Source organism: Eretmochelys imbricata, chromosome 11, assembly GCF_965152235.1.
Source record: "Eretmochelys imbricata isolate rEreImb1 chromosome 11, rEreImb1.hap1, whole genome shotgun sequence".
In the NCBI taxonomy this organism is placed as follows: domain Eukaryota; kingdom Metazoa; phylum Chordata; order Testudines; family Cheloniidae; genus Eretmochelys; species Eretmochelys imbricata.
The window spans coordinates 13,449,923-13,474,890 of record NC_135582.1 but is presented as its reverse complement, the minus strand read 5'-3'; the positions used below and the strand labels follow the sequence as shown (position 1 = coordinate 13,474,890).

The 24,968-nt window shown below is 42.2% G+C and overlaps 1 protein-coding gene across 2 annotated transcripts; it reads right to left on the bottom strand.

Annotated features, from left to right (window-relative positions):
- Window positions 1-2,346: 2,346 nt before the first annotated feature.
- On the bottom strand, window positions 2,347-23,567 carry LOC144272115 (glycerol-3-phosphate dehydrogenase 1-like protein). Of its 2 annotated transcripts, none has more exons than XM_077829971.1 (8): window positions 23,527-23,567; window positions 14,925-15,102; window positions 11,451-11,591; window positions 10,458-10,596; window positions 8,277-8,389; window positions 6,465-6,698; window positions 5,755-5,861; window positions 2,347-2,483 (listed from the first exon to the last, which is right to left on the bottom strand). In XM_077829971.1, exons 1-8 carry the CDS (start codon window positions 23,565-23,567, stop codon window positions 2,387-2,389), a joined length of 1,050 nt encoding a protein of 349 aa, XP_077686097.1. In that variant the 3' UTR covers window positions 2,347-2,386. The 2 variants fall into 2 exon arrangements, with proteins under 2 accessions (XP_077686097.1, XP_077686098.1); XM_077829972.1 differs by having other exon boundaries at window positions 11,451-11,523; window positions 14,926-15,102.
- Window positions 23,568-24,968: the final 1,401 nt, after the last annotated feature.

Here is a 24,968-nt window from a genome sequence, read left to right as displayed (position 1 = left end):
GAGATTCAGAAGTGATGTAGATGTGTTTGAGTGTGGACTGCATGATGGAAATGGCTAGCTTAATCTCTAAAAGCAGTAGGGGTATGGCTGCAATGCTTGCTGTCTACTGGATGATGCATGAAGTTGCACTGGCCTCTAATGGAACCTCCTGCCTGGAGTTAAAATGCAGCATACTCATTCACCAATATGCTTACATAGGAAGTCTGCGTTTATAGCAATTATTTTGTGCATGTGTAGCAATGAAGCATCAAGGGCTTTAACTTCACTGTCCAAATTCTACCCCTCTTTGCACGCTTGTAACCCATTGAAATCAACAACATTGCACATGGTATGCATCAGGGTGAAGTTTGGACCCTAATTATCAATCTTAGATATATTTTTACTATCTTGACTAATGGTAATTACTAGGCATCAATTGTTGAGAAATACTGACGCTAAACAGATGCATTTTGCAGTGTTATTTAGTCCCTCCAAAATCCTTGTACTTTAAAAAAAGAAATTAATGAAAATCCCTCAGCAGGACACTTGAGAGCTTCAGAGGTAAGATTTTCATTATAGTAAACTGCTTTGTGTGTGTCTACTGAACAGTCAGTCATATTTGAATAGAGTAACCATTACCCTTTTTCACAAGAGTTTTCTATTAGGAAATCAAATTGAATAAAAAGAATGAGGAGTACTTATGGCACCTTACAGACTAACAAATGTATTTGAGCATAAGCTTTCGTGGGCTAAAACCCACTTCATTGGATGCATGCAGTGGAAAATACAGTAGAGAACATGAAAAAAATGTGTGTTGCCATACCCACTGTAACGAGAGTGATCAGTTAAGGTGAGCTATTAGCAGCAGGAGATAATAGTGGGTATGGCAACACCCATTTTTTCATTTTGTGTGTCTATTTTCCTACTGTATTTTCCACTGAATACATCCGATGAAGTGGCATTTAGCCCACGAAAGCTTATGCTCAAATAAATTTTAGTCTCTAAGGTGCCACAAGTACTCCTCATTCTTTTTTGCTGATATAGACTAACATGGCTACCGCTCTGAAACCTGTCAAATTGAGCAAGAAATTGTATTGACACCTTGCTTTTGAAATGCAACTGTATTTTAGGGGAACCGTATAAGCCCATGTTTGTCCACTTAACAACAGTGAAGTAGTCTTTTCTTAAGGAAAAGTTAACTAATTTTGATTTATTTTCCAAGTGTTTTTATCCAAATTACATGCATCTTTGCACTGTTTCTGTATGAGAAATATTAGTGGGCAAAGTGATAAGTTGCACAAGAATTAGATTTGACGTGGGTGCGGGGCAAATGAGTTTGGGGACTGCTTATAATTAAGGCTCCGATTTAGTCATGGAGGTCACGGAATCTGTGACTTCAGCCTGCGGTGATTGGGAGCTGCAGAGTCCCCACCGCCTGCTGGCGCAGGTAGTTGCAGGATACCTCCGCTACCTCTGGAGGCCCTCGGAGCACCAAGTCACTGCAGGCAGCCAGTACCCTACAACTCCCAGCCACCGCGGGCAGCATGAGAACCCCGGAACTCCCTGCCACTGCGGGCTGGGGAACAAGCTCCCTGCTGGCAGTGGCAGGAAAACCCCCGAGCTCCCAGCCTCCGCAGACATTGCAGTGGGAGAACCAGAGCTCTTGGTGTGCTGTGGCAGAGGAGCCCTGAGCTCCCTGCCACCCCAGCTGGTGGGGTAACCCCTGCAGCTTCCAGGTGCTGGGGTGTATGTGAGGGGAGCCCCCCCGCTTCAGGCCAGGGCTGGGGGGGAACCCCCGAGCTCCCTGCCGCTGCAGGCCAAGGGGAGCCCTCAAGCTCTCAAACACTGTGGGTGGTGGGCAGCTCTGGGCTTCAGTGGGAAACTCAAGCTCCTGGCACCTGGGGTACACCAGGAGCTGCAGGCAGCAGGGGTACCCTACAGCCACCAACTGCTGCAGGCAGCTCCTAGCGTCTGCACCGCTGCCCCACAGCATGGGGATCTGAAGATCCCCATTTTGTCAGGGATATTTTTAGTAAAAGTCACGGACGGGTCATGGCTTCCATGAATTTCTCTGTTTTGCCCATGACCTGTCTGACTTTTACTAAAAATATTCATGACAAAAATCTTAGCCTTACTTACAAGCAACAGGAAAGAAAAGAATTCTCCTAGGGCTGATTCTGAAAAGACCAACCAAAGTCAAACCCATATTAAGGCTATTAAATCCTGTATCCATCCTACTTCCTTGGAGATACTGAAATATTCAGGCTGACGGTACAAAAAAAAATTTCTACATTGTCTTTACAAGAAGAGTTATGTGCCACGTGACTTATTTGGCTGCTTTTGTTTACTACCAAGTAGAGAAGCCCAGAAGAGATGAATCCACATCTGGATGAGCCACATGAAATTCTTATGTGTGTTGTGGATGATTCTGTAGACAAGAGATGAATTCCTGGACCAACTTACCCTCATAGCAGATTTGGTAGACAGTGGAGAACAATGGAAACCTAAAAGAAGGATGAAATTAAAGTGGTTTTGAAAGTTTACTTTATGCAAACAGCTCCAATATTCTTGACACCTATGAAAATGGGGGCTGTGGGAAAAGTGCCGCCTTTTTCTGCTTTAGGATGTAAAACAAAGTTTGAAGGGTTTTCATTCTGCTTTTTTCTCCTCCTTTCACAATTTCCTCTTCTCTCAAAATTTTAAGCCTATCTTGTGTTTTTTCCAGAGATTGTCTGGATAACTAGAGAGCTAGTTGTATGATTAAGACATCAAGTACAAGGAGAATGAAACTGAGGAAAGGATGTTACTGTTTATCTTGAGGTAGGGAAGGTGTATGCCTATTTAACATTAATGCCTGACAAACAGGTGGGAGAAAGCTGTATGGAAAAAACTCAACAACCCATGCTTTCAATTAAGGACTTGAAAAGCTCTTCTTTTTGCTCCCTACTCCTCCCAAGGAGTCTTCCAGGAAAGACCAGAAGTGATATTCCTGATATTTCTAAGGTAAAAGCATGCAGAACTGAACCTCACATGGTTTTTCCTTACATAGCATAAAAAAATTTTTTTTTCCTTTTACTGATTGCCTTTTAAGTTAGATAATTGTACAGTCAAGAATGAGAGAATGGAATTGATTTGAAAATAAGTGTATAATTTAGAATATCATTCAAGGGGCACTGTCTGGTCAATTATAGGTTCTGTCAAAACAAGCTTTTATGAAATCTAAACCCAACAGAAATTTTTCCATAATTATTACAATTCCAATGGATGAGGTTTTTTAAATGCATCCTTAGTGCTTCCACCCTAAATACTGCAGCTGTGTGATAGTGTAAGAGAACCTGAAAGACTTATCTACTTTCACCATGCAAGTTGAAACAGAGGCAAAGGCTAATTTTAATTCAAATTTTTCATTTGTAATCTCAAGTGCATATATAGAATCATAAAAATGTGGGGCTTGAATGGACTTTGAGGTGTCAGCAAGTCCAGCCTCTTGGGCTGAGGCAGGACCAAGTAAACCTAGACCATCCAACAGGTGTTTGTCCACCTGTTCCTAAAAACTTTCTATGATGGGGATTCCACAGCCTCCCTTGGATGCCTATTCCAGAGCTTAACTATCTTTATAGCTAAAAAGTTTTTCCTAATATCTAACCTAAAGCTCCCTGGCTGCAGACTAAGCCCATTACTTTTTATCCTACCTGCAAGGACATGTAGAACAACTGATCAGTGCTCTTTATGACAGCCCTTAACATATTTGAAGACTTAAGTCTTCTCAAAACTAAACATGCCCATTTTTTTAACCTGTCCTCCAAAATCAGGTTTTCTAAACCCTTTATCATATTTGTTGCTCTCCTATTGACTCTGTCTCCAAATTGTCCACGTTTCTTAAAGTGTGGCACCCAGAACTGGACCCACTACTCCAGCTGAGGCCTCACCAGTGCCCAGTATAGCAGGACAATTACCTCCCATGTCTTATATATGACACTCCTGATAATATACCCCAGAATATTAGCCTTTTTTGAAACTGCATCACATTGTTGACTCATAATCAATTTGTGATCCGTGATAACCCCCAGATCTTTTTCAACAGTACTATCTATACCTGGCTATTTAGTCGCCATGGTGTAGTTGCACATCTGCATTTTCTCTTCATATGTGAATTATTCTGCATTTGTCTTTATTGAATTTTATCTTGTTGATTTCAGACCAGTTCTCTAATTGGTCAGTTATTTTGAATTCTAATCCTGTCCTCCAAAGTGTTTGCAACTCCACCCAACTAAAAAATTGAATAATTCCAGGCTCAGGACTGAGCACTGTGGGACCCCACTAGATATGCCCTTCCAGACTGACAACGAATACTTGATCACTCCTCTCTGAGCATGGTCTTTCAACACACTGTGCACCCACCTCACAGTAATTTCATCTAGACAATTTTTCCCCCATTTGTTTAAGAATGTCATGTGAGATTATATCAAAAGCCTTCCTAAAATCAAGATATTACATCTACTGCTTCCTTCCCCATCCACTAGGCCAGTATCCCTGTCAAAGAAGGAGATGAGGTTAGTTTATTTGTTCTTGACAAATCTATGTTGGCTATTCCTTATAAATCTATTATCCTCTAAGTGTTTACAAACTGATTGTCTAATAATTTGTTCTAGTATTTTGGTATCAATGTTAATCTGACTGATCTATAATTTCCCAGGTCGTCTTTGTTCCCCTTTTTAAAGATAGATACTATGTTTGTCCTGCTCCAGTCCTCTGAGACCCCACCAGTCCTCCATGAGTACTCAAAGATAATTGCTATTGGTTCCAAGATTGCTTCAGCTGGTTCGTTAAGTACCCTAGGATGAATTTCATCAATCCTTGCTGACTTGAATACCTCTTATTTAAATATTCTCTAATCTAACCTGTTTTCCCTATTTTGGACTGTTTTCCTTCCCCTTGTTAATACTGTGAGTATCTGGTCATTAACCTTTTTAGTGAAGACTGTAGTCCAATAGGCATTAAACACCTCAGCCTTCTTGATGTCATCAGTTATTAGCTCTTCTTCCCATCTAAATAGAGGGCATACACTTTCCTTCATCTTTCTCTTGATCCTAGTGTATTTAAAGAACTTCTTGCCTTTTATGCCCCTTGCTAGATAACTCATTTTATGCCTTATTCTCTCATTGTCCATACACACTTACACTGTTCTTTTGTACTCCTTAGCAATTTATCCATGTTTCCACTTTCTGTAGGATTCCTTTTTGATTTTTCAGGTCATTAAGGAAACTTTAAATGGCTCTGTACTCCAATAACATCCCTGTGTGCCACTAAAATGCTCCTAGTGCATAGAAATTTTTCAGCACACAAGCAGTCTTTGCTTAAAAAGATTATTCTGTATAGCATACTAAGAGAAGGCACTAGTTAAAGTTCATATGGTAGCTAGTATCAGTGAAAGGTGTAACAGTGATAGCAGAGCATGAAATCTTATTTATCTACAGACCAGGTACCCAGGCTGCCTCCATCACTGCATCGCAAACTTTCCTTTTTTTGGAAAGGACCATTGCTAGGTGAAGTTCGTTCTGCATACCATTCAGCCTTTGGCCTGTTCTGTTGATACTGCCAATAAGCATGCAGGCTAATGTGAACAGTGATGGTGCCTTGATGTGGACACCTGTCCTTATGGACATGGACAGACTATATACTAGTTTCATAAAGACCTTTTAAACAGTTGTGAACTAGTAATTTTTGCTCATAACAAGTCTGTCAGCTTGATATTCAAAAAATCAAACTACTTACTTATCAACCATGTTTTTCTGTTTCAGCATCTTATAGACCTCAGCTGAAGTCTGAGGACCTTGTAGCTTTTGTCCATTCAGCATCTCTTTTTCCAGCTCCTCAATTGACTAGAAGAAATGACAGCAATCTCACAAACAGAATAAAAGGAAGGTGCATAACAGAACAGAGTGTTTCAAGTAGAAAGCTTCTGAAATGTTAGACAAAAGAATCCAGTGATTAAACTGCAGCCTACGCCTGCCTTGTACTTTTGTTATAGGCCAAATGATTAACGAACAGAAGGTAGTGGGAGGCTTGAACAGATTCTTTCTCGGGTCCCTAAGCCATGGCTGAGGCATACAGTCCATATTATATAACCGTTGTTTTTAAAAGCAGAAGGAAGCAGCACTGGATGTGCTGTTCCAAGCAGGAAGAGGATTTTCACTTATTCTAGAATTGTGGGATACTATTCTCTCTCCTTCCAATTTATTTTAGTCCATCTTTGTTCAGTCTAAAGCTTTCAACTCTTGGGAAGTGCTTGGAATAATATGTGCTACACCATTCCCTGAAACACTCTCCTTGCCAACTGCAAAGACTAAGAGTCACTTCTGAACCCTCCTCTCTTAGATCATAGAGCCAGTGTTATCCTTTCATCAGGAAGATGACTGTTGATGTGTGTGTAAAACACAATTTATTAACACATGGGCTTATGATGCCTCAAAAATGCTTCTTACTTTTCCTGTCCGCACAAAGGCTTCTGCTACTTTCCTGTTGCGTCCTCCGTAGCATGTAGTGATTAGATCAGCAACACCGCAGCTCTCCAGAAAAGTTGCTATTGATACCGGACCCCTGCAGAACAGCTTTGCAAAGGCTACCATCTCCATGAGGCCCAAACGAATGACTGCTGCTTTAGTATTATCACCAAAGTCCAGTCCATCGCAGAATCCAGCTCCCACTGCTACTATGTTCTAAAACCAGTTTTATGGAAAAGGTGCAAAAGAGAGAAGGAAGCCAAGTTAGATAAGACATGCAGTTCTTTAGTAGCATATGCTAACTGTAAGTGAACACAATAAGTAAACTTGTTTTTAGCTGAGTGCTCTCAGGTATTCCAATTCCAAATAATTGTGAGCATACTTCATAGCACTTAAATGTCTAATTGCTCCCAAATGTCAACTAGTTGGACTTCTAAGGCCTAAAAAAATGTTCCCATAATTATTTCCAGGTGCAAAATGAAGGGCAATATGTTAAAAAATTTGGCCCATATAATGCATATGGAAATACTTTTTTTTCCCCTTGGTGCCAGGTTGGTGTCAGGATCCAGTGACCCTTCTGTTCTTACCTTTAATTGAATCTTTGCCTAGCCTCGGTTTCTACCACCCTTGGTTGCAGGAGCTCATGCTTCTTTAGATCAAATTTAGCTCATGCCTACAGGAACATTTTGCTCTCCTTACAAAAGTTTAAAAGAGGTTCATCGGGCATCGTAATCAAATACTTAATCAAAAATATCCCACACTTTGTATTCAGACAGTGTAGTTCACTATAGATTGTAGTAGTAGGTGTTAGTGTGGCTACCTTTAAGTTTGAAGTCCCAGAAATGCTCATGCCTCAGTTTTGCTCTCTACACCATTACTGCTGAAATTCTCATTTCAGTAGGAGCCAGGACTGGGCTATTTCTGTACAAAAAACACTCCACTGTGGCTGAAAACTGCCTGGGATACATGTTTGTGTGTATAAATAACTAATTTATTTGTAGGTAAACCACACACCGATTCAGTTCAAGCCAACAATGCTTTTTGTCAGAATAAGTTGAATGATAAGAATATACATGACTGCGCTGTATGCTGGAGTGCATTTTCAATGTGTTTCAAAGCAAACTCAAGTGCTGCTTGGAACAGGCTTCAACTTCAGTATCATTTCTCATTTACATTGCAGTTTAATGCAGAGGTCCCAATCAGGATTGGAGTGTGACTAATCCTGAATGTGTTACAAAACCACTGGGAGACATGGTTCCTGCCCCACAGAGCTTACAGTCTGTTACTTCCTTGTAAGTTATTACTTGAACTTTAGAAAGAAAACATTTGCTTAAAGAGGACTATCAATCCTTTTGCCACCTCTTTTAAAAAAAACAAGCTCTTTGTTAAAGAAATCTAACTTAAGTTGTATATCTAATTGTAGTTCGAATGATTTATTTATATTATAGGAGTGCCCTGAGGCACCAAATAAGATCAGGGTAACATTGTGTTAGGTGCTGCATATACGCATGCTAGGAATTCGTACTACTAAGAGCTTACAATCTACCTAGACAAGGAAGTATTGAGGACCAAATTCTGCTTTCAGAAGCATGTATACCTACAACAAGGAAAGCATTTGTATAATTTGTTCTGAAATGCTTTACAATCATTCCTCAACACACTTATGAGGCACATAAATATTTCCATATGATTTGCTCAAGGCTATCTAACAGCTTCGTGGCAGAGCCAGCAGTAGACCAGGGAATCTTGAAACTAGACATGTGAGGGTAGATTATTTGGTTTGGAATCACTAACTTTTAAGGCTCCGCAGATCTCCACTGTATCACAGTCATCCACCACGGTAATCCTGAAATTTGGGGTCTGCATTAATTCTTTAAAGATCTGCCCATGCTTTTCATTTTTGCACCCTGTGGAAGGAAGGATGGGAATTACACATTCTTTGTTACACAAGTTATAGGGTGGTCAAAATGTGTATGTTTATAAGATACTGAAGTAGGGGGATGACTCTGAGGGAAGGGTTAGGTTTTGTAATCTGTATAACTAGACATTATTAAAGGGGGATTTGTGAACCAATACCAGTTCTTGCAGCTGGCAGCCAGTATAACCACACAAATCAAAATGCATTAGCAAAACATGCGTCCAATAACTTGTCAGGTTGTTACAGGTAGGTAGCCTCCAACAGGCATGGTTAGTCTGTATAATTCCAAACCTTTCCAAGTGCTGTTTTCTAGTGTACGTTTATAGTCCCTTACAGTGAAAGCACTGATTGACATACACATGCCATCAGCTCACACAGCCCTGCCCAAGGGCTACGGCAGCCTGAGCACTGGGTTGAGTTAAACTCCTTAGCTCTAATCCTGGCTCAGCTGTTGACTCACGGTTTGGTTAGGGCCAAGTCACTTAACCTATTAGCAGGTTGGTGTCAGGATCAATTCATGTTTGCACATTGCTTTGAAAATGTAAAACAGCATCACTGCGAAGTATTGCTCACCCACTGGGACAAATGTCTCATAACACCAAATGCATTCCCACTTCCAGGAGGATCCATAGACAGAGATGTTCAGTATTAGCGCTGTGAGAAAAGTGGTGTTACAGCCATACTGAGGTCATGTATCAGACTATTAAAACACTATCCTTTCATCTGGAGAAGGGGTCGTGGCAGTTCTACTGGGAAAGCTGTGTGGGGATCTTTGAATGAGGCTTTACTTGGCTTTTGGAAAGTTGTGTTGGCCTTTCTTTTCATAAGAGCGATGTGGCCCTGACATTCAGTGGGCTGAGCAACAGCAGTTCCCATTCCCGTGGGACTTCTGGGTGCTCGGCCCCTCTGACAATTAGGCCCTATGCTGTTAAATATCAGAGCAAGCCTGAGCTGCTTCCATCCTGCAGCCCTGGTATTAGTGCTCTAGCTCAGCACTAGCTCTAAAGCCTGATTTGGATCCCTCACTCTCTTGGCAAGTTGGCATGTAGAAATACGTTGTTTCTCTGAAGTGCCGCTCTCTGGCCTGTCTAGCAGCAAAGGTAGCTCTTCTAGATGTTCTCTCCCAAACAGAAGTGGCAGAAACAGTTTGAGGAAGGGCATGAGAACAAAGAGGCAAACTTCTCTGAACCTCAAAACCATCATTAAAACTTAAGCAAAGGTGCTGAACTCACCTCCAAGCCTTCAGAAAGATCTACTGCAACACTACTGCTCAGCTAATGTTCATACTGATGTCTAATAGCCTCCTCAGAGAGCAAAAGTTGCCAACATGGTATAGTTTTCACTATTAACATTACACAGGAATGGGCGGTTTGAAATTTGCACATACAATCTGAAACAGCCAATCAAGCTGCAATAAATTAAAGTTGCATTTTTAATTTTCACAATAGATTTTAAGCTAGTGTAAAAAGGTAAAGGTTAGGGAGGCCACTGAAACAGTTTGTGCTTCGGTAAGAAGCGTGAGTGTGTGTGTGTGTGTGTGTGTGAGAGAGAGAATAAGTGATACAATTTCAGTTACAAAGAGGTGGGAGGGTTAAGAAATTTAAACTAGGGGTGAGGGAGGGTTTGTGGGGCTGGTTGCACTTTCCTTGCAGTATGTCAGCTGCTGAAGGACTTGACATAATCTCTTTGACATTACTAGGAGTCTCCCATTAACTCTTGGAGGAGGAGAATTGAGTCTAATTTTTTAATGGATGAGATTAGCTAATAGCTGCATCTACTAGCACGTGCAGTAGTTTGAGTTTGATCCTGTTTCCATTGGAATTGTTGGAAATGTGGCCATTCCTTTAAGGGAAGGGGGTTCAGAGCTTAACATGTGGTGTATATATAAAACTGTTCAGAAACCCTTCAAAGGCTTCCATGTTTCAGTTACACATTATACTCCGTTATCTTTAGATACTGTCCTATTCCTATGCTAGGGATTGCTAGAAGTAGAAATGAATATTTGTGGTAGAACCAATCAGAGCTCTTGACTGTAACTCTCCCTGAATGATAATTACCGATGGTGGTTTCACAGAACTTCTCATCAGCCACTTCACTGGCTATATTGGCCCCCATGAGCACGCTGACTTCTATCTTCAGTTTCTCTCGAATGATGTCTGATATGAGCTTCAAGCCTTCAGCACCCTCGTCAACCCCCTGGTTAAACGATAACGTTCAAAGTCAAGTAATTAGAAAAGAAACGAGGGTGACAGAGCATCAGTGTGTGAAACTTAGGCCTCATGCAGTAAGCCCTCTGCAGGCAGTTCTCCCTACGATGTTAGTGGGAAACCTTTCAATGAAAGGCCTTAGACCCAGTGCCACAGTGCGTCACAAGGTTTTACTTTATGGTGAAGCTGCTTTTTCTTTACATGTTAAATTTCCCATAGTTGTAAAATCATTAAGTTTTCATATAATATGTTTTTAAATGTCCTAGGCAAGATTTAAACGTAACACCTATTCTAGGAAAGCGGAAACAGCCCAGCCCCGGTTCTGTTTTATATAAGGAAATAAGGCAAGGTGCATTATGCTTTCCCTCCTCTTATGTTGCTGTTTGCGGGAGAATCTTAAAAGGGAGGGAAAAGGCAACAGCTGTAGAATTGTAGGTCTGAAATTTTAATTGTATTTCCTTCAATTCATGTTTTAAATTAGACATTTTCTATAACAATTGGAAAGAAAGAGCAGTAGAATCAAAGCTGGAGGCAAACTGCAAGTTTTAAAAACCTCCTAATTTTTTTTTTTTTCCTTTTCAGATTACAATGTCTCCGGCTTCTTTAGCTTTTTAGCCGCCCTGATTACAATTGCAAATCATTTTAACTCTCTGTAAAACCAGCTATAAATGTTGTTGTCCATGTTTTTGTGCTTTAGGAATCAGCCCTGGAAGGGGAGAGTACATGGAATAGAGCATTAAGGCTTTAAAGCTGTAGCTCTTTGGCATTTCTAGCCCCAAGTTTTCCTTAATGCATACTTATTCCTTCACTGCATACAGATTGATTGTGGAGATCACAAATTACCTTGATCAGTGAAATGCCAAATGCTCCAGGTTTTATGTGACCAACAATCTGGTCACAAATTTGTGTAATGAATTGATGGGGTATAACAAAGATGAAAATATCTGCCCCAGTCGATGCTTCAACGACATCTGCTACAGCCACCTAAAGATGAAAGTGAGGAAAAAAATTAACCATCCCTCGTACCATGAGTTAACATACTTACAAAATAATTGTACACCTAATCTGTCACAGAATGACATTAAAATAGGAATCCATAAACTAAAAATAAAGGAATCCTTAAACTAATTAATACTATGACAAAGTGTTCACCTTTAATGCAATCAGTTATTGTATTCCAGATCAAAATGTCCATGAAGGCAGCATATCCTAACTTCTTAAACCAGTGTCCCATACTAGCCCTGTGGAGATGAGCGGGGAAGTATAATATACCCTACAGCTGCATTACCTTCTCAGAGCAGGGAAGGCCCTTCACGCCTTTTAATGTGGTTCTTAAAAGGCAGCCAAGTTACCCTGGTAATACAGTTACATGGGAGCCATGCTGCCAGGGTGTGGAGGCATAGGGTCTCTCCGCAGATGACTCTGGTCACCTGTGAATGCCTCAAGATCTATGGGGATCTGCAGGGTTTGTGGGCAGACCCCATGGCTTACCATGTTTGGGTTACTCCTCTCATCTTGATGGAATGATCAAGGAGAAACTCTGCCAGGGGATTCTTATAGTTATCCTGCCCAAGCAGGATTTACTGGAGGAGATAATGATTTTGGCCTAGTATTTGCAAAAAATTAACACAAACACTCCAAGGAGCTGGCAAGCCCTACCCTGTCCCAAGCGTAAACCATTCCAGTTGGAATTAACAACAAAACCAGGGCTTATAAGGAAGCTAGCAGCTGAATTTCAGTCTGCCACAGCTGCCAGTAGCTTTATTGATAATAATAAGAGAACATATTCCCCTAAGATGGGGGCCCTTCATCTGTGCCATAGTATAAGCTGAGCATAAATCAAACAGCACTTTCAGGTCCATAGCTAAACAAACTGCAGCTCTCCACATCAGCTCCTTCAAAGCCAAGGTGTCACATTCTTTTAAAATAACTGGCCTAACTCAGTTAGACCAATGTGAATGGGGAATTCCACTCTGTCATTGAGCATATTGGAGTGAAGTGAGCCATCAAAAACAGGACTGATTTTTAACTAATTAAAACACACCCTTCTAGCAAATTGTTCATGCACACTTCTCCAATAGCATTATCCAGCTAAGATGAACTGGGATACTTATGATCCAAGCAGTGAAGAGCTACTCATTGTTTAAATTCTACAGTGATGAGTGTGATACAAACCCCAGCATGTGAAGTGTCTCCAGTGGAGGTGACAGGGTCCCTGCTGATTATAGCATCCAGCATGTTATAAAAGGCACAAGATATGCAGGTGGGTCCAGAACTCCTAGTGGTGTTCTTCACCTTCTGGTATAATTACCTCTGCGCCTTACACTTTGTGCAGCACCGGGACTCTTGGGGTAAATATCTGAGCTTCACCACATCACTGTAACTATTCTTCCTGCAGGAGCAAAGTAGCCTGCACACACTCCTCTCCCCACAGTGCAAGGAAATCTAGCACCTCCAGCCTGGACCGTCAGGCAGCATGAGACCAAAAGCAAGGAGCTGTGATTTCAGCAAAAAGTTAGCAGATAACAGGAAGAGATGTGGCTGCGAAGGCAGTCCAAGGCATTTAGAAGCAAGGGTGACTTCCAGTCACTGTGACCCCTGGGCAGTGGAGTTCAAAAGTGTTGCCGGAGAATGTATGTTGTGTGTATGAAGGGAATGTATGTTGCATTATGGGAATGCAAGCGGAGGACTGCTTATACAGTACAGGTTGTGCATCAACACTGCCATTGTGCTGATAAAACTATACCAGCAAGGGCTTATGTTCCTCCAAAAAGGGGAATAACTATGCTGGAAAAAGTGGAAAGTTTTGTCAATAAAAGACTAAATTAAGCATGGACATCTGCCAAGCTGTGCTGGAAAAAGGCTGGTTTAGCTGGTGCAACTTTCTAGTGTAGGTCAGGTTTTAAGGTGAGTCTGCTACAGGCATAGGAATAAAAAACTGGCTTTTTCTCCTGTTACATTGTTGTAAAAATAAGCAAGGTTGTTCATGTCTTGCTTGGTGTTGGACCAAGGAGATCAAATCCACCTATGTCAATTTCAAGTCATGGGAGTGCAAACATGCTATTACAATACTAAATTTAGAAAAATTAACTACTCTAAGCAAGGAGGCCACTCATCTGCAGCGTGTTAATTTCTGTTTGCACGAATTAAAAGCTACTCTATAAAGGCTATGCTAGTTTCTTTACTTTCCAAAACAGGACCATATGGCAAGCTCCTGAACAAACAAAATGTCACCCTGCTTGCTTTAAATTAAGTAGCTATAAATAGAATGATCATGTTTCTTTAAGTTTATGAAGCTATAAATTATCTAGTATGATCACACATTTCGAATGGCTGTAAAAGTTATAGTTTTTTGCTTTTGGTAGGTTTTATTGCCTTACCAATTAAAGTGCCTCAGTTTTTCTATTCTGAAATCACACACGTAATCACAGCAATGCTATTCATGCTGTTATATTCCAGAGCTGTTAGTTTTTCTATTGAACTTTTAGTTAGAAAGGGAGGGGGAGTTAAAACAACCTTAATTTTGTTTAGGGTGGACGCTATGGGCCACATACTCTGCTGGTGTAAATCAGCATCTCTCTATAAATGCTATGGAGATATGCTGACTTACAGCTAGGCAGGATCTGGGGCTTTGTGTACAAAAACACAAATTTCAGAGTAACAGCTGTGTTAGTCTGTATTCGCAAAAAGAAAAGGAGTACTTGTGGCACCTTAGAGACTAACCAATTTATTTGAGCATAAGCTTTCATGAGCTACAGCTCACTTCATCGGATGCAAGTGAGCTGTAGCTCACAAAAGCTTATGCTCAAATAAATTGGTTAGTCTCTAAGGTGCCACAAGTACTCCTTTTCTTTTTGCAAAAACACAAATATAGCTGGTTTGTTTTGAAGTTGTTTGTCCTTTTAGATGAAACGTTTGTAAGCAATGCAAACAGTGGGTCAAATTCAGAAGTAATGCAAATGTTAGAGTAAGTTGGGCGGAAAAGAGATGTAAGTAATCTTAATACTTGGCATGTGTATGTGGGATGAGATAATAAATCCACAGATAAGGTCTGCAGTTAAAGCAGGATTAAAGTCCCTCTAATTCATACTTTAATGACTAACTGTAAATGATCCAAACAACAGGGATTCCATATGAAGAATTAAGGTCTAAACAAAGAACTTTAGCTTCCCCTGAGTCAACCTATTACCTCTTTCTAGTGTTAAATCCACTTTAAGGTATTTTTTAAAAGCAAACCAGGGATTGTGAAATTCTCAGTCTGGCCCACTATCAATCCTAAAGCTTTGAAAGAACATTTCCGTTGTTTAGCCAACTTACCACATTTTTAGGTAATGTATGTCCTGGAAGATACTTCACATTTTCATGATCTTTGTTTATGATCTCTGTGAGTTTCCTCCCATTTATGATTTCTTCAAACACCCACATCTTCATAACAGGATCAAACCTGTTAGATTTCTGGATATTTTTGCCAATAATTTTTGCAATAGCAGATCCCCTGTATAACAAAGTAAAATACTTAGAGACAGGATTCTGTATTTTCATTTTGAAACAATCTCCTTAGGAAAGTTGAGTAACCTTAGTTCCAACTGGAAGCACAAACTGCATTGAGCAAAATACTCCTACCTCATTGAAAGGCCTGCATTACAGAAACTATGGCCATGTTTATATGCTCACTGAGCCCAACACAAGGCTCTTCCATCCGTCAAGAAAATACTCACTAGAGATATACAGAAAATGGATACCAAGTAAAATACAGTTGTGGCCAGAAATCCAGGGTAAATATAAGCATGATGTAGCATGTTACATCTTGTTTTTAATTTAGAACTTCGAATAATATTTTTTGTTTCTCAGATACTTTTCTTAACTTCTTTAAAAAACAAAAAGTAGAGTAACTCAAGCGAGAAGATGCTGCTGAGCAATCTGGATGCACTGCAGTCTGTGCATCTTACTGAAATGTATCAAACTTTCCTATCAATAGCCACATTCCAGGAGGGGTCTGCCTGAGTGATGGTCTAACTTAGCTAAATGGACACTATTAGGTTAAAAATCACTCTTAAAGTCTAACAGTGTGACAAACAAGATCTTAAATGGTTAAAACCTGAAACAACTGAAGTCATCTAGTTTACTTTGCATCATTCATGCTGTGCATTTACTTGCTTTTCTGTCAGCTTAGACCATTGGTTGTCAACCTGCAGCCAGTAGGCCCGCTAGCAACCCAATCAGCACACAGCTGCAGCCCATGTGACCTCCTCATGGCCATACAGACAGTGTGGATGCGTCCCACATAACACATATGTGGCCCACAATGGTAAATAGGTTCAGAACCACTGGCAGAGACAGTGAAATTAGACTAGTCATTTTCCCTGATTTCATTTTCTCATGCACCAGCACAATACTGCCATGTCTGAGTTATGAACACTGCAGGAAAAATATTTAAATTAAACAAAAAACTTGATTTAACTGTAGAAGACGACCATGAAAATACTGGTTAGTGGTCTTTAAATTTTAAGAAAGAACTTAAAATTTTGAGGCTACTTTGACTTTTAAAGACCTGTCCACACTACAAATACAACTTTTGAGTCAGAGGATCTGGTTACAATACTCTTGTCCCCTGACCCAGTTACAACACAGCTACAATTAGAAGCATGAACAGACCATAATTTGTGTGTTAGACAGTTATCTGTAACTGATAAAACCTTGGGTTTATCCAAGGTTAAGTCCAATTAGATGGTGTCCAAACAACAAGTCATAACTGCTTTGCAACTGGGACAGAGGGAAACCATGTTGTAACTGCCTCCCTTCACTCAAATACAGTAGTGACTTAAATCAGCTTGCTCAATAAGCAATAACAGAATAGGGGCCCCTATCTTACTGTCTTTATTCATTCAAAAGTCCCACTGAAGTCAATGGGCATTTTGCCTGAGTCCTGGGCGCAGGGCAGGTGCCAAGGTCTGCAGTGGTACCAGGCTACCCAAAGACCATGGGGGTGTTGTGAGGCCTTGTATAATGAAGGCAATTGTTTATTTTTGTAAGCCATTCACAAATGTAAAGTATATAGGTAAAAATTTCAGGGGGAAATCTTCATTAAAGGGGCATAAGAATTCTCTTTGTGAAACAGATGGGGCCTACCATATTTAATACTACATTTATACCTAATTTATAGTTCAGTTCTTGGCTCCTCCCATTAGAATGGGATACGAAGGAGGGCGATGGTTTGTGGAAGAACACAGTGACTATGCATTGGGGAGAAAGGTTGCTTTTGTGGTAAAGGCACTGGCCTGGGACTCTGGAGATCAGGGGTTCCTGGTTCTGCCACGCACTTTCTCTGGGACCCTGGATCAATGATTTAATCTCTCTGTTCCCAATCTCTAAAATGAGGATAACAACGTTCTTCCCCTCCCTCCCATCCTTCATCGGTCTTATAAACCCTTGGGAGCTGGACTGTCTCTTACCAAATGCGTACTCAGTATCAAGTACAATACAGAGGCCCAGATCTCATCTGGAGCCTCTCTGGGTGCTACTGTAACATAAAAAGTTGGCCTGATTTTCAAAGCTACTGAGCATCCACAGCTTCTGTTGATTTCAATGGGAACTAGAGATTGTTGGCATCTTTGCAAATCAGGCCAACAAAGGCAAATCTAAAATTACTGAAGTATAAAAACATGATGCTGATTATTTTGGCTACCAGCTAAGGAGTGCCAAATGTTAAGAGAAACTGCTTGTTCTGGCCTTTAAGCAATCCAAGCTCATTTTTTAAAATTGAAAGATAGGCACCCACACACTATAACCTCCCTTTAAAATGTTTAATAGCTTACGATGGACTGGCAGCTCTCAGAGAACCAGACTGCTTTTCCAGCAGAGCCTTCATAGCTCATGTGCCCAGGTGCTGCTGGGACACAGTTTTGAAACTGACAAGACTGGAACACAAAGGAATCTAGGTTACTAACTAAGCAATTTTAGAAAAATCTGAGGCAGTGTTCAGCAGTCAGCAGGAAAAGATTCTCACTGTGAATTAATGGGAGACTCGCACATGAACAAAGAGTTCAAAAACTGGTGCTCTATGTTACCTAACCTATTTGAAATTCATAGTTCAGCACTAACCAGCCTTTGGAAAGAATTGCTTTATCTGTGAAGCCAGTGTTTAGTAGACTATAGGAGCATGGCAGGGAAGGTTCACATATGCAAACAAAGCCAAGGGACACTCCCCCATAAACAACATTTTACCTCATTCATTCTCCAAAGGTCAATTTATTAAGGATAATAGAAGGCTGTCCTTTTTAATTAGATACCGATTAAAGCGTCGACAGAAACCCAATTTATAAAAAAATCAACAACAACAAATAGTTTTTACTGCTAATTCTTAAAACAATTTCCTCCAGGATAGATGAATAATAGTAGTAATATGCTTCAAGTGCTGGCTCTCAGTATTAATGGACCATAGAACTTTTGGTGGCAGTGTTCTGGCTGAAGTCAGTGACAACTCTACCAGTAACTTCAATAGAAGCAGGGTCAATCCCCAGAGGAGCCAGATGACTCATTAATATTAGAGTAGTGTCTTTCTCTTTAATTTGTATTGCAGTAGGATCCAGGAATTCCAGTCATGTATGAAAGCCCCATTGTGTGAGGCTTTGTATAAACACAGAACAAAAAAACAGCCCCTGCCCTGAGCAATTTATAATCTATAGGGTTCGGCTACCTGGGGAAGTTATACCAGTTTGAGCTAGGCTTTGAACTACTATAATTTATAGGTATATGGGTATAATGCCCCATGGGGGTGGACACACTTATTCTGGAATAAGAGTGGGTTTTTTTAAGTTTAGCCTATGTCACTCTGAAAGTGGTTTATGCTAAACTTGAAGAAAACACTCTCATTCCAGAATAAATGTGTCCAGATATGGGGTTGTACTGGTGGAATTATAGAGGTTTAATTATACTGGTATAACTGGAACAATCTACCCAGGTTTTCTACAGGAGAGACAAGTAACATTTCACACACACACATGCACAGAGAGAGACAGTGTGTGTCCCCTCTACATTAAATAGACACTTGCTCCTCTACTAATAAATGCTCAGTCTTGTAAAATAGTGAGCACCCCCAACTCCTACCGAAGTCAATGGGAGTGGAAGGCATTCAGCATGTTGGAGGATCAGGCCCCCAGATACTGTAATTTAGAAATTAATCTATATTTTTTAAACAAATAGCAGAACCATTACTAACTAACAAAACCTATTGCTCCTCTGGTTTGGCACGTAATTTATATAATCAAATCAGCTGTAAGGCTTCCGATACTGTTGGCATAATAAGGATCACTGTGACTCACTGGGCAGCTGGGAGAAGCCGTTGAAACATTTGTGTCATGTGTCAACTGTCTTGCTGAGACTCAGAAATGATCCCTGAACTGTTACCTAAATATCTAGTTTGAGGGCAACTGAAGGAAAGATGAGTCAGCTAGAAGTAAACATTCCACTGTTATGTCTGCTTTTTAAAGAAACACTGTTCCAACTTTGACAAGCTCAAAAAACACCCTTTCCCCCAAATAAAAATGATTTTTTTTCTACTTTAAATTGTGTTTCCACCGGCTGCAACTTCCCTAAGCCACCCAGCTCCTGGCTTAAACAATCCAAAGAACCACTGGGGAGATCTGTATCACACACACACAGAAGTGTGCATGCCATGCTGTTCAGTCATACTCTGCTCTTATAGTCCAGAAGGAAAGCAAACTCCAAAGTTCACTGAACTTAGAGGAAAGAGACCTACTGAAATCTACTCCTCTAAGTAGAAACACCCACAGTGCTTTCCAGAGCAATGTTCTTGCCCATTTCAATATCCTCCTGATTCACAACAATGGGGAGAGCAGAATGGTAGCACAATATTCACTCATATGATGGTAGCAAACCCAGGACCCATTTAAGGCTGAATTCTCACAGAAATATGAAACCGTATCAGCACCTTTCTGGAGAACAGTGGATTCCTGGGAAAGGTGCTAAAATACTTCAAAGGAAAATTCAAATACTGTATTAAATCTCTGTGTGGGTATGGTGTTAAATGAAGGCTGCCCTGGTGTTAGTCCTAGCCCCTTCATGTAAGGAGCACATACAAGGCGTACTGACCTTTTGCTCTCCTTCTGAGCTAGACGGGGGATGAAATGAGATGGCCTGATCCTGCAAGTTGCTGAGAACCTTCAGCTCCCATTGAAGGCAAGTGGTGCTCAGCTTCTCTGAGGACCAAGCCCTAAAATGCTTTGATAATACTTAGCACGTTGGGATTTTCCTCTATAAATATTCGAGCGTGCTACAAAGGTGAGTAAATATCAATAACCCCAAGGTGGAGAATTGGAGGCACAGAGTGACAAAGTGATTTGCCTCAAGCCACTAAATTCCTGGCAGTGCTGTGAGTGCAACGGAGGCCTCCTGCCTTCCAGTCTGGTCTGGTGCAATAGACCACAGTTAACAAGAATTTAGAGTGAATAAAGGGGCAGGGTGACACACATAAACCTATTGTATGCAATTGCAGCAAACTTAGTGTCCAGATAGTGGTTTGGGTTGCTTAGGCCAGGAGCTGGAAATTTAACACTGGGCAGCCCTCCATAGTTAGAGCTGCAACAATGTTATTCCCTTGGGGTACAAGGATAGGGACGTATATCGATATTAAAATGCACAATGTAATTTGTTTTGCTGCAGGGGGTTAAATTTTCAAAATCACCTTGTTCCCTTTCCAAAGGTGAATAAGTGTTTAGGAGCCCATATCCTATCGACTGAAAATGGGATTTGAGCTTCTCAGTTACTCAGGCGCTTTTCAAAATCTGACTTGTCATCTCTAGGGTGAGACAGAGTTCCTTTAAAATAGAGATGTTACATAATGTGCATCTTGGAGAGACATTCCTTTCCCTAATGCCCAAACTGGATATTAAGATAATAGTTCAGAGATCTGCATTTGAATATACATGCACTGTTCTTCAGAAAACATGGTTTCAAATCCCAGTGTAAACAAGACCTTACGGAAGAAACTCTGTGTTCTCTAGCAGCAGGGTGTGGGGATGGCAGAGAAATATTTTAAAACGAGTGTACATGCTAGTGAGAGGTATCAGATTTCAGACCTGGCCATCAGGGTTTGAACTGTGCCAGTACAGGGTGCTACATCTTTCAACTCTTCTCTGGGGACACCATCAGCTTTTGCAGAATTTAAGCTTTCAGTTTAAAGATGGTTGTGAAGATAATGACCAGAATTCTCATCCAATGCTGTTTTACTAAGTCTGCAGATAATAATACTCAACTCTGAAGGACTACCCTGAAATTCCATTCATCTCAGGATGTTTACTCTGAAACCTAATGATTTAAATTTAAAATTTAAACATTATTTCTCTGTGATCTTTTTAGCAGGAACAGCTTGGAATTCTGGGATTTCTGGAGTCTTAGTAGTGTATCCCCATTTTTCCCCACTGTGAACCGTGCTCTCTAATTTATGTCCCTTTTTAGTGTAGAACTTCTTGAAATCTGTGTAAAGAACCAGTTCATTATTTTGAGCACATATTTTGAGAGACTGAACTCCCTCACTGGGAACAGAAGGCAAAATAATTCCTTACAGAGGCCCAATTCTGCACATATGCTGATCCAGATTCTGAACTCAATGGAAGTATTGTGTTGTATAATAGCTGTAGAATCAGGACCCTCATGTTCTCTTTCAGTAGGAGACATAAGGACCCCTGCAATAATTTACTGAGGAATATAGCTGGATCCCTGCAATAGTTTACTGGGGAATATAGCCCAAAAAACCAAAAAAACACCGATCCTTCAACTGAGGAGAGAAAGAACTGTTTACCAAAGCCAAAGGGAGAGTAGAGAAGCTGGCTATCCCTCTAGCAAATTGCATGTACTTGCCATTTCCAGGCAGAGGTAACAATACTAACTATCAAAGCGGGAGAAATTTAATCTGCATTCAGTGGCAGTTCATTACCTGAAAGTTACAAAAAGAAGAGTACATGTGAAGATGGGTGAGCATGAGGTTATTTCACAGTCAGTCTGGGGACTGGGGCACATGTAAGACACTACAGACTCTCCTGGACCTCCATGGAATCCTCCTCCTCTTGCCTCTCCACCAAAGAGGTACAAGGCTCAAAGTAGTCACTTTCTACCTTTAGGTTTCAGTATGCATTTTACAGGAGCAGCCACGTGTCTGCCATGTGACATGCTTCCCCTCATAGAACAGTCGAGTGGAGAGGGCACTGGATGAGTTATCAGCTGACTTGGACTCTGGTCCCAATCCTGCCACTTACTCTATATGATCTAGGGCAAGCCATATAAGCTCTGTAGCTACCTAGTTTCCCCATCTTAAAAAATGGGGATAATACTGATGCACCTCTGCAAAGCTTTGAGATGTATGCATGAAAATGCTGCTAGTTCTTACTAATAAGTACCTGGTGTTTCATATTTCTATTGTTTTTTCTCCTATTCTTAGTGGCATGTGTTCCTCTTCCATGAGCCACCAGCTTCTGATGGGCGTGTACCCCTGATGTAGGAATTCCAAGAACTCTCCTCTGGACTACCATTGGGTTCTCCTAGCACCCAACTGTAAAATCCTAAAACTAAAGGTAAAAAACAGCTTCTTCCACTAGTCACAGGCTTTCTGCCTATGTCCCATTGCTCATTATTATTTCACATTTATATTACAGCAGTCCCTAGAGTCCAACCAGGTTGGGTCCCTGTTGTGCTGAACACTGTACCAGCATCTAGCAAACGTAAGTCCCTGCCACAAAGAGCTTACAGTCTGAGATGAGACTTAACAGGTGGAGGAGCCAAACAAGGAGGTCAGGCTCGGGGACCAGGTAGAAAAAGTAACAAAACTAATAGATGCACAGAGCTCTTAGCCAAGCAAGACCAATGATCTTGTACGGTTCACTAGGAATGTTTTAGGACCAAAGGTTCCTGGCTTTCCTATCAATAGACACATTCCAGGAGGAGCCTGCTTGAGGAGTGGTCTAGCTTAGTTAAAGGGACACTATCAGGTTAAAAATCACGCTTAAAATATAACGGTGTGACAAACAAGACCTTAGACGATTAAAACCTGAAACAATTGAAGTCATCTGTTTTACTTTTCATATCTTTTTCTGGCATTTACAGCCCAATCCTGATTCCTTTTTTCCCCCAATCCAAATATTTCACTGACTTCAAGGGCCCTGGGGCTCCAGGCTGGGAGATGCTAAGAACCTCTTGTAAAGTCCTGAGTACCCCCTTCACTCACTGTCTCCAGTAGCTATTAGGAGTGCTCAGCACCTCTCAAGGTGAACTCAGCCTGTCAACTGGGAGTTCGCAGACTTTTAAATACATCCAAATTTTGCTCTGCTACAGGCTTCTGCTTCAGGACTAGCTGCACTGACTTCAGTGGAGTTAATCCGGACTCACATTAGCATGGGGCAGTATGTGGTTTTGCAAAGGTAGAAATTGCTTAAATATGCTGCCGGCCGGTACGTACACCCCAATAAAACCATCTCGGGTGCCACTTTTTTGTGGTGACTAAAATTGCTCGGTTTTGTGTAAAAACACAATCATTCGCTTCTGCTCCGTGAGAAGGGGAGTCGGAAGTGGGAGGCAGGAGCTGGCTGCGGATTGCCTGGGAGAAGGGGCTGAGTTCGCTGCAGCCTGGCTGTAAGGGACTGAGCTCCCTGGCCCCCCAGACCCCAGCCAATAGACACAATCTCTCTTGCAGCTGCATGAGTCTCAAGCACTGAAGTCTCTGCTCCTCGGCCCGCGCCCTCCAAGGAAGAGAGAGGCGCTCTCAGCTACCCCGGCGCTGCAATCCCCTCTCCCTTCCAGCCCCAAGAGACAGAGCCCAGCTGAGCGCTACGGGCAGCACCGAGATCCCGGTGCAAAGCCAGAGCCCAGCGCGGCCCCGCCAAGGTCCCGGGCTCCAGGGGGCACTCACCAGTTCCCAGACCCCACGATGCAGACTTTCAGAGGAGGCATGGTGGCTCACGCGCCCTGGGGCCGGGGCTGGTGCTTGTCTCCGATGGCACCGACCAGAAAACCAGTTGCGCAGCAGCAGCCGCTCGGTGCCTCCAAGTTGCCCAATCTTCCGCCTGTCAGCGTGTGTGGCCGGGGGAGGGAGGTGTGAACACTCCCCAGCGTGCAAGTCCCGCCCGCGCCCTCAGCTCCCGCTCGCCGGCTGCTCCCCCAGGTGTCCGCCGAAGGATGCTGCCCCTGGAGACCAACGGGAGAGAGCAGGGGCCAGTGAGCGACAGGGCGGCGTGCTGCCGAGGTGGCGCCTACCTGTGTCCCCGGGGCTGGGCGGGAAGGGAGGGAAAGGCAGGGGCTGGAGGAAGGCAAATGTCACAGGTTCGAAACGCCACTGTGCAAAGCAGGTGCCGTGTGCCGCCCACCCGGGGGGACCCTCCCTGCTTACCCCTCTCATGGCTGAACATCTTCGCTACCCCATCCACAGTGCGCCACCACAGCACGGGTCTCACGGGGTCACGTTCAGCAAAATCCGGGATTAAAGTCCACGCCTAACTCCGCCTCCCCGAGCCCCGTTATGGGCAGGCGCCGGAGCGATCACCCGAAATGGCAGAGACAGGACAAGAGGCGCTGGAAAGCCCAGGCGAAGGGCAGAAGATAGTGTTATGATAGCCTGGGACCGACGGGGCTGCAACCCCGCTGCAAAGTAGTTATAACACCCTTTCTTTGCATGCCCAGAGCCTCTCTTAGGCAGGGGGCACAAAGCCCTCTAGAAGACCCATCCCTTAAGACAGGCCTTGTCTAAACAGGAAGGGTCTACCACTATAGTTATACATGGAGAGCTGTATCCCTATAACCCGCCGTGGGGACATACTCCTGGATAAGAGTAGCTTTTTTACTGTTAGCATAAAACCTTTCCCAAGCCAGGTAAGGGAAACCAAGAAAAGCCACTGTTATATTAGACTAAGACCACCCACTGGTATAGCTGTTTAAATTCATACCTTAAATTATGCCAGAAAACTTTCCCATGTAAACAACGCCTTAGTCTTGTAACCCCCATTATACAGTGGGTCAGCGTCATCTTCATTTTCTAGGTAGGGAAACTGAGGCACCGAACGATTCGGTGACTTGTTGAAGGTTGGGCATGCAGAGGCAGTGGCAGAGCCCAGGCATCCAGAACAAGTCCCCTAGTCTACCCAATAGTGCCTTTATGTCATGACCACCTGTGACCTTGCCTAAAATTGCCACACAGTTACCTCTCGAACCTCCTGCACCCACCTGTCTCTCCCTCACGTGCTTTGTCATTCGCTGACTCCTGCAAGCTCTCTGCTTCATCCTCTCTCTCTCTCTCTCTCTCCCTCTCTGTCATCTCCATGACTTTTCATATTTCCCAGTGTTCTGCCACAGTCCTGT